The 17950-nt window shown below is 42.5% G+C and overlaps 1 protein-coding gene across 6 annotated transcripts in view; it reads left to right on the top strand.

The window, feature by feature from the left end:
• The first annotated feature begins 2475 nt into the window (after nt 1–2475).
• flna (filamin A, alpha (actin binding protein 280)) overlaps nt 2476–17950 on the top strand; it is a 45407-nt gene continuing 29932 nt past the window's right edge. For 2 of the 6 annotated variants that reach the window (XM_025011178.2, XM_017438380.3), the window contains exons 1-2: nt 9470–9595; nt 9735–10214. In XM_025011178.2, the coding sequence (XP_024866946.1) occupies nt 9845–10214 (370 nt within the window). In that variant the 5' untranslated portion in view covers nt 9470–9595; nt 9735–9844. Of the gene's footprint in view, nt 2608–9468; nt 9596–9734; nt 10215–17950 lie in introns of those variants that run through there. The other 4 variants (XM_017438379.3, XM_025011175.2, XM_025011177.2 and 1 more) reach the window with 4 other exon arrangements.

Below are 17950 nucleotides of genomic sequence, written 5' to 3'. Positions count from 1 at the left end.
CTTCGGTCGCTGCTCCTGCACGCTCCCGGCATTCTGATGTTAACAGGAAGTGACGTCACGTGTCTTCTTCCTGAGTTATTTGGGGTTATTTTGTATTCCACGCTACACAAACCCACAAAGAAGAGACTAGACCGCAGAAACGGTGGAGAATCATTTTAGAAACAATAAATATTGGGTTAAAGTTGCAGGAAAGTTGCGGTGTTTTGGGCAAAGTTGCAAAAAGTTGCGATTTCGTGGGGTTTGCTTGATTTTGCGTTAATAGTTGAGATCGCAACATTGCAAATTCCTAGAGGGTCTGACTGAAGGAGTTCTGAGGGAATCGGAGCAGCTGTTGGATGTGTAAATCGCTCGTTTTCTTCATCTTCGTCTTTTTCATTCCTCCACAGAACAGAGGATCACTTCAGCTGCCTCCCTCCTTCTCAGACTTTCAGTTTTATTTGTGTTTCGTCTGTTTACTTTTGATTCGGGACATTCAAGACAGTCTGTTTGAAATTCCAGGGTCTTATTGATGTTAAATTAAAGCTTTGAGCTTTAAAAAATAATCATAGCTCAAGAAATCAGCATTTTCTGCAGGAAGGCAACATGAATTGTTGAATTGTTGAAGTGGAATCAAAAAGACGTAAAGCTCAAACAGCTAAAACTGTGACAAATTTAGCCAAATCTTTGCTTATGCAGGTCAAAAAAATTGCATTTAGATTAAAAAAAGGATTATTTATTTGCCTTTTAGACATATTACTTAAAAACTGTGCAGTAGGATTCAGTTGTTTTGTTGCATTCTGTCACATTTTAAAGCTATTCTTCACGGTTTGATGGTTAATCAGATTTAATGTGTTATCAGAGCAGCACTGAACCAGGAGAAACCCTGGATCTACGCCGACGAGATGAGAATTTTAGCCGCCATTTTGTGAAGCAGCTACGTTTATATTCAGTTCACAGAATCCCTTATCTTCTGTTTACACTTTATGTAAAATAAAGGCAGATTCTGTGTGGGTTTTTTTGGATGCACACGATGTTAACAATGTGTGGCTTTAATGTGCAAACAAACAGGATGGAGGTAGCTCCTTACAAGATGGCTGCCAGAAATCTCGCCTAGCGGCATCAGTGTCCATGCCAGCATTTCTACAGCTCAGTGACATGCAGCCCATCTGGATCATGTGGAACATTTTAGGACTTGACTCTTTACAGACTATTATCTGCATGCTCTTCCTTTTCTCTCTCCAGCTGCTCGTTCATTTAAAATAATAAAAATAAAACATACATGTGCATGTGAGAGGAGCTTTCAGTGAGGCTCATGATGTCACTGACCGCCTGGACGCCCTCACAGTGACAAACATCTGGCTTTTATTAATGCACATGTAGCCCACACACCATAATAAAGCAAAGCTGATCCGTTACAACCCAGTTTTTTAAGAACACAGCAAGAACCGATTAGACTCAGCAAATGGTTCTAATGTTTTCCATTAGAATAATATTTTTTATATCGGCGAAGGCAGACGATGTTGCTGTTGTCCCCGACTGTCGGCAAAATATCTCATGAAGCACTGAACGGGTTTTAACTAAACTTTCAGGAAAAAAACAAAACGCTGGGTGTACCTGTAGGAGTCAGCTCGATTCAAGGTGGCCGCCACAGGAAACTGACCTGAAAAAAGCACAGAAATGGCTAAAAAAAAGAGATGCTGAGTCAAATCTCGGAGTGGTAGTAGCTGAGACTGATCCCCAACACATACTTTGGGCACTAGCTTGTCATTAACTCTTTGTACCATGAACCCCTGGTGTATATATTTATAAATGATGAACTTCTGGGGCCAATTCAAGACAGCTGATATTAGATAACAAGAAACGGTGATAACTTGGTCAGTTTTACAGATATTGGGATATAATTTGGTGTGGAAGCAGCTCATTCCTCCACCCCCCCTCCACCCCTCCACCCTCTTTCAGACTGTGAGCAGAGGGCATCAGAGGCCGAACATTCTTCTTCTCTGACCCAATCCTCAGCTGGAGCGGGCCTGAGTCCGAGACTTGGACGGAGTTTCAGAGAACAGTGAACAATAACAGATAACAGGACAGGAAGGCTGCAGGGAGGCGGGAGGACGAAACCCTCCACCCACCCTCCACCCACCAGGGTGAAATTAAGACGGGGCAGATGAGAGGTGACATCATACCTTTAAAATCTAGAAGGCGCGGTCATGACGTCACTTTTAAAGAAAAAAAGAGGCAAAAAGAGAAAGAGAAAGAAGGAGGGAGCAACACCCCCTCCTCCTCCTCCTCCTCCTCTGATGCTTTACCAATTAAGGCTCTCAGAGAAGTCAGGGAGGGGGGGTGGAGGTAGAAAAGAGCAAAAGAGCAGAGAGACTATCTGATTCTTTTGTTGCCCCCACCAGGACGGACTGCGCGTGGGGAGGTAGGTCCGGAACCTCTCTCTCTCTCTCTCTCTCTCTCTCTCTCTCTCACACACACACACACACACACAAACACACACACACACACTCACACACACACACCCTCTGTGACCGCAGTTCCTTCAGAGCTGCAGACTGAGCGGAGCGGACAGGACACACACACACACACACTCACGCACTCTGACTGCAGGACCTCAGGTGGACTCAGGTGAGTCTGGACCCGCTGCAGGGTTCCGGGGGATTGTGGGAGTTTTTTTGGTGTCTCGGATGGATCTGAATTTAAATTTTAGGTGGAGTGTTTGCGCTCCGGAGCGCACGCGGCGGTGGCATCTTTGCGCGCGTGTTGCGTTTGTAGCCGAACTGGTTCGGTTCGGGCGGTCAGGTCCGGGTGGTCTCTGGTCTTCTCGGCAGCTCTGTGGGTCTTTTCTTCAGGCGGATAGCATCTGTAACATCTGTAACATCCTCAGAAGGACGGTTTGATGCGCCCCGTCACGCGCTCTTGCGCACGCCAAAGTCTCCCCGTTGTCACAGTTAGGGGCTCCGCACCAAATAAGGTCATGTGCCCCGACAGCTCGGACCGGGAGGGGGGCCAGGCAGGGGCCGACTGCGCCCTCCGCCGCCGGGAGCCGGTCTCACACCGTCAGAGCAGCGGGACCACCGTGGTGCGTTCAGGGGCAGGACCAGACCCGTGTAACGGAACTCCAGACTCTCCGGGCTCTGCGTCAGTGATTTGGTTTAATGTAGTAAAACCTCAGCTCTTCATCAGACTTTCAGCCGTTTTCCTTTTTAAAGCTCAGTTGTGTAAATGCTGAGTCAGCAATTACTCTCCAGAGATCCTGTTTCTCTTCTTCTTCATAGATTCTTCATTTTTCATATTTTACCCGCTCATATATCAACATGTGAAGCTCATTCAGGAGATGGATGCTGTGACTTTTTAAAAATATATTTATCTTTATTGAAAACATTTCTCCACCGAAATACATTGAGATCTTTGGTTCCATCAGAAACATTTGAAATCTTATTTTTGCCTTCTTATAGTAGCCTTAGCTTTCTGTTAGCATTGTGCTTCTTTAAGCTTTAGTTGTTCTCCCTTTAGTGTCTGTTCTACTTGTTTTAATTTCAGTGATGTCATTCAGTTCATTCAAACTGCAGTTTTACAGGAATCACAATTAGTTGAGTTAGAAGATTGTCTATGTTCCAGTGGGATAATCCTAAAGTGGCTTAAAAATAGCACAAATAATTTGTTTGTTAACTAACTCAAAGTTAATAAAGATTGATGTGTTTAAGTTTAAACATGTTTTTCTTTCATTCCCACTCCTTTAAGATGAGACAGAATCTCACATTCTTCATAAAAATTCAGATAAAACCTACTGAATAGGAGTTTTTTTTTTGGACTTTATGGAAGTGCCTCATTGGCTTCGCATCTCAGATCAGGTGGTAAATATTTTGTATTAAATGATGAGACAGTCAAACCTAACAAAACTTAAAAACACAGCTGGAAGAGTCAGATTGCATGACTTTTATTAGTTAAATAAAGATCATCTCAGCTGCAGTTTCTTGTTTTTATCTCTGTGTGGAAAACTCGGGTAAGACGTTTGGGAGGATTTTAACTTTATCTGCTGCGTCTCGTTGTTTTGACTCAACACTGAAACAAAGACGTGATGCTTCCTCACAGACGGAGGAAGAGGATGCTGCTGCCTATGAAACCTGTCCTCATCTGACACGTCTTCACCCGGTGGGTGCCACTACCACCCCGTCTGCAGAAACGTAGCTGTAATCAGTGCTGCTGACTCCTCGTCGCTGTCGTGCGGTTTGGTCCCGTGTGGTTCATCACTTCCTGTTCTGCCGTGTTCAGCTTTCCACTGCATGAGGTGGCGTTGGTTATCATGAGAGGATGTTGGCAGACAGGAACCGTTTTACTGTCACTTAGTTTGATCTAATATTTCTGCTTTCTGAAGACTCAGCATCTTTGAAGCACATTTAGCTTCAGGCATTCCTTTTGGATCATTTCCACCAGAAAATAAAGCTAAAGTTGTTGTTTTGCCTTTTTGGTTTTTAGCTGAAGACCAAGATGTGAAAATAAAAATATGCTTTCATAATGCAACATTTATTAGTTACAAGAATTCAACATTTTGATTCAGTCGGTCAGGAGGTTGTTTTACCACTTTAGGCCTTTTACTGTCAGCTCCTTCTTATATTATTGACTTCGTTAAGAGTTCAATCTGATGAGTTAAAACAGGTTCAGGTTCTCATACACAGAGAAATCCTGGCTCTTTGCACTCGAAGCTTTTTTGGGGGAAAGTTTAGGGAAAAAACTCCACTAGAGGGGGTTGTTATGTTAGATTTGACATCTTGAAGCAGGTTGAATCAAATGCAGCTGGAGTTAAGTTATTTATCAGTTTTATTCAGCTTACTGGATGTCGGAGAATCTCCACACTGACATCTCAAAGTTTGACATTTTAAGGTCAAAGGGTTAACATCCATGGTAAAAAGACATCAGATCTGCAGGAACTGTGCTGACAAGTAGAAATCTTTTTGTCCAGCGTTGGTTGAGGGATTTTGTATTCATGGTATTTAACAGATTTGAAAAAGGTTCAAACTCCTGTCATTTTCCTTCCCTCCTCGGTCGTGTAACACAGTTCAACCTCCAGACGTACAATAAATCTCCTTGGATTAGAAGCAAAAGGTCTTTAAACAACAAAAACAAAAAAATAAGTACTGTCGCCTTTAAGAATAAAGACAGAAAACTCCTAGGATCATATCATTATTTCATATTTAATTAAATTCAGTTTCTTCACAGCTGAATTGATTGAAATTGATTATTAGCAGTTTAGGGGTTTAAACTAAAATATGACACATTAAACTTTTAGATTCTTTTAGAATTAGATTTTTAAAAAGAGAAAAGAAACATCCATTATTACTCACCTACTGAATGATTTTTGTTGTTTTTATTCTTATAATCATTATGTTTCTTACTTAAATTATATATTATAATACTTATGTAAATGTATTTATTATTTAAAAAGTAAAACAATGATTAAAGTTGCCATGAGAGCAAGAAAAGTTGGATTTTCTCTGGAAAAAAAAGAGCGCTTGCAGTACCGCTACTCTCCGCCGGGGGGAGACAGATCATCAGTTTCTGTGAGCTGGTCTTTCTGGCCCCGCCCACTGTTTTGTCTCCTGTTTATCCTGTAAATTCCTCAGAAACAATGGGCCACAGTGAAGAGTTTCCTCAGCTCTCACTTGCTCCCAGCCTCAGCTTTATTTTGTTTCCTGAAGTTCAACGAGAGTCGAAACCGCAGCTTATCCCAACGATAATGCCTCTGGCCTCCATTTTTCTGTTGCCTTACCACTGTGGTCACAAGTGGAGTATTTTAATGAAGCTTGTTTATCGTTGGGACGAGTTTACACGTAATTAAAACAGTGAAGTGGAGCAGATTCTGTCCCATCATGTTTGACACCATTGTTCTGCTGTTTGGAACGGTCCAATGAAGGGAAAAGTATGCTGGTGCCACTCAGGGTGGTGTTACAATAACAGGCCTCTTTTATTGGGGTGTTATTGAGGCTGGGGGGCTCCAGGGTTGTTATGGGGGGGTGAGGAGCATTCCTCAGATTCTCATTTGACCAGACACACACAAATAAACACACGCCGACACACACATGAGGGCTAAGCATTCTTGATGGCTGCAGGCCACGCTGCGGCTCCTGGCACCGAGCTCCTTATTTAGTCAAAAAGCTGCGGTTAGATATTTCCCTCCATCTTCCTCAAAGGAAGAAAAGGAACTGAAAGTTTTATCCGGCGTTGTATTGAAGATATAATGTGCAAAACCGGTGTTAGAAATGTTCTTGGAAAGGTGGAAAGATCATTTTTAATGGTCAGATCTGCGTCCCTGAACGGTTTACGAGGACAAATCTGTGAAAACTCCACCCAGACTCCAGATAAGACGTGTGATCGTCGGCCCCCAACTGTAGGACCCCACCTTCAACAAATAAACTCAGATACACGTTTGGCCCGGAGCTCTGCTTGTTTTCCAGATGATCTTTGTGTTTATGAGGAAAAAATAAAAGCAGGTTCAGTCATTTCAGTTTAAAATGCTGTCGGTGTCAAAAGAGTCTTCAGCTGAGACATATAGATATCTGAAAGGTTTTTTAATCCCATAAGGTAAAGTTTAATTGTTTATGTTTTGCTTCCAAGCAGCCATTGTTTCCCATACTCTTTTATAGTGATATGTTCCATTTGTTCTGAGTCTATTTCAAAGGTTTTCTTAAGACTTTGGCTCCTTTTTTTACTCAGTTATCGTCCCTGAACTCGACCGTGACAGCATTCTGTGCAGTGTGGTCCAAAAAAATAATCAACGTGAACAAGTGGAGAACAAAAGGAGAACTTTCAGATCTAAAAAACAAATAAAGCTGATGAACGATGAAGGCAGAAGGACTGAAACTGACTGAAAAGTAGCCAAAATGAGAAGAAAAGATCGCTTTAAAAGATGAGACTAATAAGGCTGAACGAAGCTAAAACTGAGCTGATAAAGCTTTAAAAAAAAGCAGAACACTGGCTAAAAGCTAAAAGAAGCAAAGCATTAGCTTCAAACCAAAAGTTGCAAAACAGTTCAAAGCCTAAAGTAGCAAAACATTTGCTAAAATAGTAGCTAAAAGCTAAAAGTAGGACAAGGCTAGCTGAAAGCTACAAGTGATAAAAGGGTAGCTAGAGGCTAAAAGAAGCAAAATGCTACTTAACAGCAGCAAAACATTTGTTAAAAGTAGCTAAACATTAGCTGCAAGCCAAAGGTAGTAAAGCAGGTAAAAGTTAAAGGAGCAAAACATTTGCTAAAATCAGCTAAATACAAGCTAAAAGCAAAAAATTAGAACAAGGCTAGCTCAAAGCTACAAGTAAGATAAGGGTGGCTAGAGGCTAAAAGTAGCAAAAGGTTAGCTAAAAGTAAAAATGGCTAGCTACAAGCTAAAGCAGCTAAAAGCTAAAGTAGCATAAGAAGGCAAAAAAAGAGCCAGTTGGCTGAAGCAAAAAGGTGGAACTGAAGTGATATTAACATTTTTCTTTGGGGAAATATCTGAAAATAAAGTTAAATATTCTGAAAGCAGCCGTCTCCCGAATGAGCCGAAGGTTTAGATGTAGGAACGGCTAAAATAAGCAGTTAGATTGTAAAAAACGTACAAAAGCAAACAGGAGAACAGCAGCGTAATGATTGCAGATATGAAGACAATGTTTCTGACGGGTGGCAGGGAAATAACTGGGTTTTAATCAGGAGGCTGAGGTTTGTCCAACACCTGATTCTAGTTTTCACGGTTTCTTCTTCGGTTGTTTATTTGTGGGCGTGAAAGACGTTCCTAATTTATATTCACAGTTCATGTCTGTAAGCTCCAATCAGATAAACATAAACCAGAACATATCAAACCAACAAAAGCTGTGTTTAACTGACTGTGTTGACTGAAACAGACGTTTCTCATCGGGGCGTGATTCAGGCCATTCGTACGCCGTGTGTTCGGTCAGAGGAGGTTAGTCATCCGGACGTCTAGACACCCAGCGTCTGGTTGATCTGCTCTGCGACCTCTAACAACAAGGCTGCAGCGCGGTGACATCGCGCCAGATTAAAACCGGCGTTTAGCCTGCGTCCAATGAGAACGCGAACAAATAAGCAGACTGCTTGTTCCAGAAAGGCTGAACAGCGCTGAGATTCGTCCAGCACACACAAATAAACAAGGATGACGTCACAAGAAGTCAACTGATGCTCCCTCTGGATTTCTCAGTTATTTTTCAGGCCTGAGACCCAGAAGCTCGTATAAACTCGTATCCTCACAGGAGCTGAGGTCTTATATACATCGCTGCTTAGTGGTTTTACAACAAAACAAACAAACAAAGAGGCTAAACAAATCTACCTGACTGATTGATTCACACTGCTTCAACTAATCAATCTAATTTAGACTCTATTTTAGTATTTTTACATAAAATTATGTGTGACAGTTTACATTTTGTTTCAACAAAGCTTTTTGTGCACATTTACTTCTCTAAGAATCAGTGTAATTTTCAAACTAGCTAACTTCCTCGACAGATTTGCCGGTTGATTTATTTTCACAACCCGTTTTTATAATTCCTCTCTGCACACTTCTGACTCTGAAATGAAACAAAAGCGCCCCAAAAAAATAAAAATTCCAGTAACATATTTATAAAAAGCTAATCAGGGAAAACAGACAACAGAGCTAGCTAAATGCTAAATAGCCTAGCTAGCATGGCTACTGTGCCTCTGATATGTTTTAAAATAATTCTTAAGTGTTTTTTTGTGCAATCAAGCTTTTACATTTATAACAAATTTGACTTTTTTAAAAGAAGATTTTACTAAACCAACCAAAATTAAGAATAAAGCTAAAGAAAGAGACAGAAAAGTTATTTTTGTTTGTTTGTTTAAGGTTTTGTTGTCTAAACATCATAAGCTAACATGTTTCAGATCCTTGGAAGATTTCAAATCTGGTCTGCTGCAACTTTTAAGTTTTTATGTTTGTTTTTTCTTTATTATTGTGTCTTGTACATAATAAAAGTTTAAACAACTTCAAAACTCTTTGCATTAAATGGACTTTTCTGAGTTTAACACATTTTCTGACGTACAAGTTTAGCTTTTAGACCTTCGTCTGTTTTTCCAGGTAGAAAAAAAAACAGATTTTGTGCCATTTTTGTTTAAGACTTTTGCATGCAAAGTGACGGTGGATATGGATACCTTCAAAGAACGCTAGTTTAATATTATTTGCTTTTATGTAGTTCCTCTGGGAAAATTTGAAACTGCCCACATTTTGTTGTTTTCTCGTAACGAGCTTTTTGAGTCTGCAGGGTAGAAAGTTAATGCTTTTCTTGAACTTTTTCAGAATACAAGTCATGTTTCCAGTGATGCTTTATTTGCTGTTAGAAAACATCTAAAGTAGGGGTGCCCAGTCCTGGTCCTGCAGGTTTTAGATGTTTCTCCAGAAGCCTGATAATCAGTCATCATTCAGATCAGGTGTGTCAGAGCAGAGAAACATCTGAAACCTGCAGGACCAGGACTGGACACCACTGGTCCCATGTGTCCCTGCTCCTCAGCAGTTTGCTGTAATCACCTGCCAGATTAAATCAGGTGAGCTGAACCCTGAGGACCAGCTCGTCTCAGTCCAGCTTCTTTTCTCCAGCTCAGATTTAGACTTCAGGGACTCGGGTGAGATATTTCTCCTGTGTTACAAGCTTTAACGCCAAAAAGAAGTCCTCCAGGCGCAGCTTTCCGCCTACTTTCTGTGAGAAACCGTGGTATAAACCGCTCTCTAATGTTCCTTTCTTTTTCATTTTCTCTCCAACAGAGAACTGAGAAAGTGAGACAGAGAAGAGTGGCAAAAGAATCGAGCAGACTCCACCCAGAAAAAAAAAGCCGACTCTCTCAGCGAACCGAGAGGCAGCAGAGGCCATAAAAATGAGCGGTTCCCACCCCCGGCTCCATCAGAGCGCCGCGCCCGCTCCCAACGCTCTCTCCTCGGACAAGGACGCAGAAATGCCCGCCACGGAGAAGGACCTGGCCGAGGACGCGCCGTGGAAGAAGATCCAGCAGAACACCTTTACGCGCTGGTGCAACGAGCACCTGAAATGCGTCAACAAGCGGATCGGAAACCTGCAGACGGACCTGAGCGACGGGCTGCGGCTCATCGGGCTCCTGGAGGTCCTGTCCCAGAAGAAAATGTTCAGAAAGTACAACCAGAGGCCCACCTTCCGCCAGATGCAGCTGGAGAACGTGTCGGTGGCGCTGGAGTTCCTGGAGAAGGAGAACATCAAGCTGGTTTCCATAGGTGGGTGTGAGAGGAATGAATGAGCCGCGCACCTTCATCCAGGTGCAAACTTTAGCTGATTGTTTTCCTGCTGCTGTCACATAAATCTGAAGACAGATTATTAACTGACTAACATAAGAAAACAAGATTAAAACCAAACTTTTCTCCTCAGAAAGCACATTTAATAAGTTTGCGCTGAAGCTTCCAGTGTTCCAGTCGTGAATAAATGTGCTTTAGGGGACAGTTTTCCCACAGTATTCAGGGTTTTTGTTTTGGGAGGAGGGGGCCCTGGGCTGGGCCAGACTTCTCTGGGCCTGGATCCGGCCTAGCTGCTCCTTCTCAGGGAGACACAGATTGAGACAACAGAGCTTTTGTCTCTGCTCCTGTCCTGCTGTGGGTTGGGTCCAGTGGCGGTTCCAGGGGGGTGGCCCGGGGTGGCAGCTTCCACAGAGGAAATGCATCTTTGCCACCCTGTTTTAAATGTTTTCATTTTTAAAATATCGTGTTAGTGGCAACAATTATCCAGCAGCAACTGTCTCCCGTTCCACAGTAAAACTAACGACGGTACTCGTTTAGGTGGACCAGCTGCTCTCATTTTCTGAAGTAGGGGTGCAAACTTCAGCTTAAAAACCTGTTGTCGCACTCAGACAAAAGTGACAAGCATGTAGTTTCACTTGATTACAAACTAAAATTATTAAATTATAGCTGCTTCATGTTTTTAAGCTTTTAAATCTGCTGTGTCTCTTTCTGGCTTTGGATTTAAGAGCAGAAGTTTAGAAAAAGTGTTAATAAAAATCTCTTTCTGCTGATCTTATTGGCCTCAAAACTGGAGCTCATCGTAGGCGATTATTTTGGGGATGGACTAAATATGACCTTTTTAAAAGTAGAAGCTTTGTAAATTGTGACATTTCACCGTGGTTTGTTTTTAAAGATGTAGGTGATAACCTCGAAGGGATTCGAACATGTAAGCACTTTTCAGTATCCGGTAGCAGGATTATTTCTTGCTCTTCTGTAGAAACTTACTTTCTCAGTTTTGTTACCCTGAGAAAAAAAAACCTTGGTTCCTGTAGAGACCCAGCCTAGTTGGCTCATCATTTCTGACATAATACTGGGTTTATTGGGCTTTGCCTGCATGCAGCTGCTTGCCTCGTCACTTTTATGAACACTTCTGTTTTCGGCTGCGTGTTGTTGGGTTTCTGACTATAAGAGCTTCAGCTGAAGGTTGCTGTTCAGTTAAGCTGCATAAATGATATTATTGTCTGTGAAATGGATAGAGTAAAAAAAGAGAAGACGCTCTGCGTGTCCAGGCGGTGGCAGGAAGAGGTGGATGTGAATCAGAGCTGAGTGAGTCCCTGTCATCCTCGGGGAACGTCTGGCTCACTCTGGGTTTCCCCCGTTCGTGTTGCTGCAGCCAACAAGTGAAGTGATGACACCGTTTGTGTCAGAATCACCTCGGAGATGAGTTTAAATGGTCACGGAGCGTGTTCGCGTTCTAACAGAGGTGCTGGGAGTGTTTCTCGTGAATTCGCTGGTATTCTGGGTTCAGTACCAGGCTCCAGCGATCCTCCCCACTCGGCTCGGTCTCTTCCTCCTGCTGACTCACCCTCCTCCTCTTGGCTGGATCTGCGTCATTTAATCTGAAGATGAGAGGGCAGCCTGCTCGTTTTTTACTTCCTTATTTCGGTGCAGAAAATGGACACACCCAGGCAGCAACGCTCACCACAAATTACCAAACTGCCATCTCTGCTCATGATGTGCAGTCTGTCCTCCTTTGCTCTGTTCTCTGCTCTTCTTTTTAAGGCTTATTTTAAAAGTTTCTGCCCTAATAAACGACCCATTTCTTTTTTTCTTCTTTAAATTGGATGACCACACCTGTTTCACTTCTCCATTTTGCTTCTTTTGTCTGTTGCTAAAAATTGACAAGAACCGATGTGTAACACTGACAATAATCCGCTCCACCCTGAAGGCAACCAAGCACCGGAGGAGGAGCTGGACAGGAACTGCAAATATTTACGCATTAATCCTATAAAATGCCGTGATGCCCATTGATCCATCAGCTTTGTTCATGGAGGACCAGGTCTCACGCCTTGATTAAACACCCATTTCCGTGGCTTAAGCCTTGTTGCACCACATGAAGGTCCAACCCGAACGCCTGATGTCCTCCTGATGAGGCAACAGCTCTTAGCTTCTGTTAGGAGATAACCCCCAGGATTCTCATATTGCATCTTCAGCAATAACTCAAAGCTCATGTTAAAGGACAGGGTTAGGTTTGTTTGATTGGGGGGGAAAAAGAGGAAAACTGATCATCTCAACCCAACGAATGGATGGGAGTGGCAGCTCTGCCAGCACCAGAACACCTTGGGTTAAAAACATCCCACTCTGTAGTTTAATCCAAGTGGAAACCAGCAGGTTTGCCTCTTAATGAAGGAGTTGGTCACTCTTTAGTAGCTGTAAACCTCCGAACAGATCAGTGGTTTCCAAACTTTTCTGTAAAGACGTGAACCTGTAGCTGGATGGAGTTCAGAAACTGTTGAGTCGTTTAAGAAAGAGATCTTGTCAGCCATTTATACTACTTTAAACCAATCATAACAGTTGAGGCTAAATGGAGCCGTTGGCAATCGTTTTGTAAATTAATTTAATTTCCGTCTCTTAAGACCCCCTACTTGGTGCTTCACCTACCAAATACTGGGCTAGATAATCATCCGTTTTTTGGAGTTTTTGCATTAATTGGTCAAAATGACCCACAGATTTTGTTACATTTGGGAACAGTTTTGTTTTTTCCATTCTGTGCTCATTGCCTGTGACTCATATCAGTAAAATGCTGATCAGTAAAATGACTTTCCCTTTATTTTCTCTACTGAAAATACTTTTTGCGTTTAAACCGTACAGTAATCATGCACGTCACTTGCAACACTTCTCTTGCAGCTCTGTTCTGCAAGATGAGATTTATTTTTGTTTTAAAGGTTTATTTGGTTGCACAACTTTAGGAGAACATGCAGCTGCAATATCAAACTCGCATGTTCTGTAATCGCCACGTTCGTGTGGCGGCTGTGGCCATTTTTAAAGTAGTGGGTCTGATTGCATGCAGGTTTTATATAATGCAGAATAGCAGTTTTGTTATAGATAAACCTGACTACATTATGCAGTTCTAATTCATTCAAAACTGTCTGAATTTGACAGTTAAACACTTATTGTTGCACTGCAGTTGGAAAAACTCATGCATGGCATGTCTTCTACCATATAAAATAAAAAAAATCCACTAAAACCAGCCTTAAAACATGCTTTGATGCCAAATTGAATATAAAATGCTTCAGCAGCTGAACGGCTGCTCTGTTTTAATCTAAATAATGCTCCATAATCAGTTCTACCTGCTTTAATCAGCAATGTTTGCGGGTTTTTGCTTGAAGTGAACCAGTTCTTTAATCCAGCTGTGTCCAGTCCTGGTCCTGGAGGGCCCAGAGTCCTGCAGGTTTTCGGTGTTTCTCTGCTTCGACACAGTTTAAATGAACAAGTGATTAACGGGTTTCTGCAGAACTTAAAGCAGAGAAACGACTAAGACCTGCAGGATGGTGGCCCTTCAGGTCCAGGACTGCTTTAATCGAGCAGTAGACTCATGACCTGGTGAATCCAGAGGTGAATTCATGTTCATTTAGGGATAAGAGCAACAAGACTGCCATCTAGCAGGTAGCGGCGCGACACTGACAGCATCAAACGTGATTTACGATGCTTGATGTGGTCGAACTCTTTAAAGCTTTTGCGTACATGTGAGGCAGCATTTACTGTTTTTATTGCACTGCTGTTTTTAAAGCTGGAATATTCCACTTCCTCGTCTAGCTGCTGTTGGCTTCTCTGCAGATTAAGTCTTGTTTTTTGGTTTTAATTTAATGTTTGCGCAGAGCTCCATTCTGCAACTTATCATCAGCATCTTTGTTTGAGTCAATCAGCAAGCCCAGCCCAGATTTTTCAAACCCTTCAGGAACGTTTCTTAACTTGCCTGTTCTGAGTTCATAGAAGCTTTAAGGCTGCAGTCTTTCCACGAAGGCGGGATGGCTGATAAACAGGACGATGGCGTAACTTCGTACCTGGCGGCTCTCCTGTCCTGGGAGGAGAGAGATGCAGGTTGAGACAGACGCCTGTGTGGCAACAACCATCTGTCTCCTCCTGTTTCTTCATAAAACATATTTTCCAGACTGCAGGTAAAAGAATAAGATGATTCAGCTTTAAAACCAGAGTTTATAAAGGTTTTTAGTGTCTTTTGAACTCTAGTAAATAAGTCATGAAAATAATTTCTTTCCCTAGAAGGTGAAAAAGCAAAAGGCTGCTTTCTGGATGGTTTAAAGTTTCAAATTTCTTTCCCCTCGTAGTCCCTGAGAGGAATATTAGACCCGCTTTATGGTAATTTTCATTTTTCAGACTGAAGATTAAGGTGTAAATTTTATTCAAGAACAACTTGTGCTTCAGAAGCACGATCTGACAATTCATAAAACTCTGCAGAATCAAATTGATAACCAACATCCACGTAAATATTCAGTGTCCACCCACAGCTCAAACCTCTGTTATGAGGCTGCAGATGTTTTTACAGCATAGAAGCAGATTGAGGTTCCAGACTTTTTCTTGGCACGGCTTCAAATCTCGTTTCTGACGGCATTGTTTGTTTTTCAGCTGAACAATCTCATTTGCTGTTGTTGAAGATTAACAGGACAAGTTTTAATTAAACCCTGAAACTCGTTAGCGTTTTCTGCTTCGGTTCAAAATATTCTGAAACTACAGAGTAAACACATTAGTAGGGACATGAATAAAATACACAAGGGGAGTAAATGGCTCCAGTTCAAATATTATAATCTGTGGAGCAAATGCAGTTTTGTAACTCTTGTTCCAAAGAGTTATGTCAGACGTTTGCATGAGTGAAAAAAAAAATCAACTCAAAATAAGAATTCAAACCAAACCATGTTTGTAGGATACTGCTTCATCTTTTCCTCCTGGACAAAGATCCAACTACAACAAATCCACCAGAACCTGGCTGGTCTTTGCAGGGACTTGATGATGGGTTGAGTTTAAAGCAAGCAGGGTTATGGTGGTTTGTCATTGTGGAGCATGGGAGCGGTGCAGGCATGATGTGGGGACAGGTTATGGTACCCGTGGTGGCGTCTATCTGACGCGTAGCTGCATCCTGACGATCCGGGAGTCCTGCAAAGGCGGGCTTGTAGACCGTGGCGAGGGCGAAGGAGCGCTTCATGGGGTTAGATCACAAAGTGTCCAAATTTCTCACGATTCAGCCCCAATCTAGTAGGTTAATGAGAGGGGAGGGCAACAAGGTCGGCATGAGAAAGACTTAATGCACTGAGAACAGCTTTTATTTTTGTCTAAAGTTCTCCTAAGATGTGGCACCTTCCCTCTGGAATGTTTCAGAATCATCCCATCCTGCTAAAACTACAAAACATTTGAATCTAAATGACCTAAAGCTGTTTTCTTAATGCAACTAACGGCACAAATGTGCTTTTTTGTGTCAATATGCTTTAGAGTCTGAGTAAAACAGCTCTCTGGTTATCTATAAACACTTGTTCTGTAGTTGGATTCGTTTCTCCTGTGGAGACAAAGTTCAAGACACCCTGAAAACAAAGTAAATTTAAGAATGAATTCAGATTTTAAGCATAGATGGAATCCTGTTGTGTGAGATGCTTTACTGAAAGGAACATGTTTCAGCCACCACGTTGGGTCAAAATGAATCGTTTCCTGTAAGCTCATTATCCTGAGTTCCTGCAGGCTGAATCGGACGGTCCAGTGGATTCATCAGATTAGCAGTTTGTTCCCATTCAGTACAGTGGTATTCCAGCTATTGTTACATCATAGTTGGAAAGATGCCCCACCACCACCCCCCCCTGCTTCATGTTCAGACTGAACAAGCTGTTGTAAAAAATGCAGTTTTTATAAAGAGGGCACCAACAGCTGCGACTGAAGGTTTCGATTGTCTCGGAAAGCTGCTCAGGCTGAGTTTTTCGTGTTCGGTTCTTGGTGATACAAGGTTTTTATTTAACGTTGCAGAGGGGGTGGGTGGGGGGGAACCAGCTTTTCCAGACCAAAGTAATTTTTGCCAGGGCAAGAACGATCAATTACTTTGGAACTGGGTTCTGCTCTCGGGCTTGAAGATGGTTCTCGGATGTTTCCAGGAAGCGGGCGGCTGATTAAAGCCGCATGCTACGTATTAAACCTCATTAATCATTTTGCCCATGACCTCCCCTCACCTCCGCCCTTCGTCCCCCCCTCCTCTTCCCTCCCTGAAGTTTCCTTTCTTTTCCTATCCCCCTTCAAACCTCCTTTATTTCTCAGCCGGTGTTGTCAGACTGGGATTTTAAAAATGGCCCATGCAGCAGAACTCTCCACCCTTTTCTTTCTTTTTCTTTCTTTCTTAGCCCCTCCACCCGTCTCTCCTCCCTCTCTGTCTGAAACCGGAGCCTAGGGAATGGGAGGGCTGCCAAGATCCAGTTTGCTTTTGCCCTTTTAAGGCTAAAAAACCAGGGGGAACTCTTTTCACACAGGAGGAGGGAGGGAAGACGGCTGGAAGGAGTAGAGAGGAAGAGCAGGAAGTGCAGTAGCTTCGGTGTGGCTTGTTTTATGCAGTTCGGAGGAGGGAAGAAGACTGTTTTGGGTGTTTTTGGGATTATCGTGTTTCGGCTGTTTTTTATTTTGTTGCATCACACAAGAGTCGACACAAATTCTGCACAGGCCCCTTTTCCTAATGTGCTTGAGGCCAGCATGGAATGTGTGACATTTCCTGAGTCTTTTTGTCCAAACACACCGAGGAAACGCAGACATGCATGCATACATATGTTAGTCATCCTTTAACATCCTTCAGTCGCCGCAGCCTAAAAGTGTAGAAAAGAATAAGGGTAAAAGAAAACTGAAGCTTTTAAAATGGTTAAAAGCACTATAAATGGATGAAGTTATAAACAGTGAATTCTAATTAAAGACTTTTTTTAAAAGTGGGGTTAAAATTATTTATGAAGGTGGAAAAACTAAAAGGAAACTGATTTTATGGCTCATTAAAGATGGAACTGTTAGACCTCTTAAGAGCTTTGTTAGGGTTTTTTATTCTAACAATTTGTTTTTGATTCTCACTTATTTGTAAATTCCATCATTTAAAAACTCGAGTCATCTTTATTGGCACGTTTATTTATTTATCCTCACTTAATTGAAGACAATTTAGTTTTTCTTTAATTGTCTTTTTACCTGCCATAAGGGTTGTAAAGCAGGGCTGCGGTGGCTTGGTGGTCAGGTGGTTTTGTGATTCTGAGGCCGTGGGTTCAAGCCCAAGTTGCGTCAGGACATGGCAGCCGGCGTAAAACGAGTTCGAAAGAACAAAACTGACGCTCTTCCACCGTAAATGTAACGGGTGGTTTGTTTGACCGCAGAGGGATTAAGGTTAGAAACGCAGCCGTCATCCTGTTTCTCTTAGTCTTTAAGGTAAAAACTCAACACTCTGATCCGCTCCAGGTGCTGCTGGATAACCGTTAACATCGACCGGTCTTCCTCATTAAAATGCCAGGATCCAGCCAGCCTGCTGGTCAGGGATTATAGTGATGTCATGGGTGGTGTGGGGGGGTGGGGTGGCGTCCAACAGCAACAACATGCCGATCGGATGAGTCATGGGAATTTTGGGGACAAAGATCAGCCACATTCGAACATGCTACAGTAGCCTCCAAACTGGACGCAAATAAAGCTGCAGCTGGGGGGCTGAAGGGGAGAGTTGTGAGTCAGCA

Source organism: Kryptolebias marmoratus, linkage group LG8 (assembly GCF_001649575.2).
Source record: "Kryptolebias marmoratus isolate JLee-2015 linkage group LG8, ASM164957v2, whole genome shotgun sequence".
Lineage (NCBI taxonomy): Eukaryota > Metazoa > Chordata > Actinopteri > Cyprinodontiformes > Rivulidae > Kryptolebias > Kryptolebias marmoratus.
Note: the sequence above shows the minus strand (reverse complement) of the source record. Positions and strands in the feature narration are given on the sequence as shown.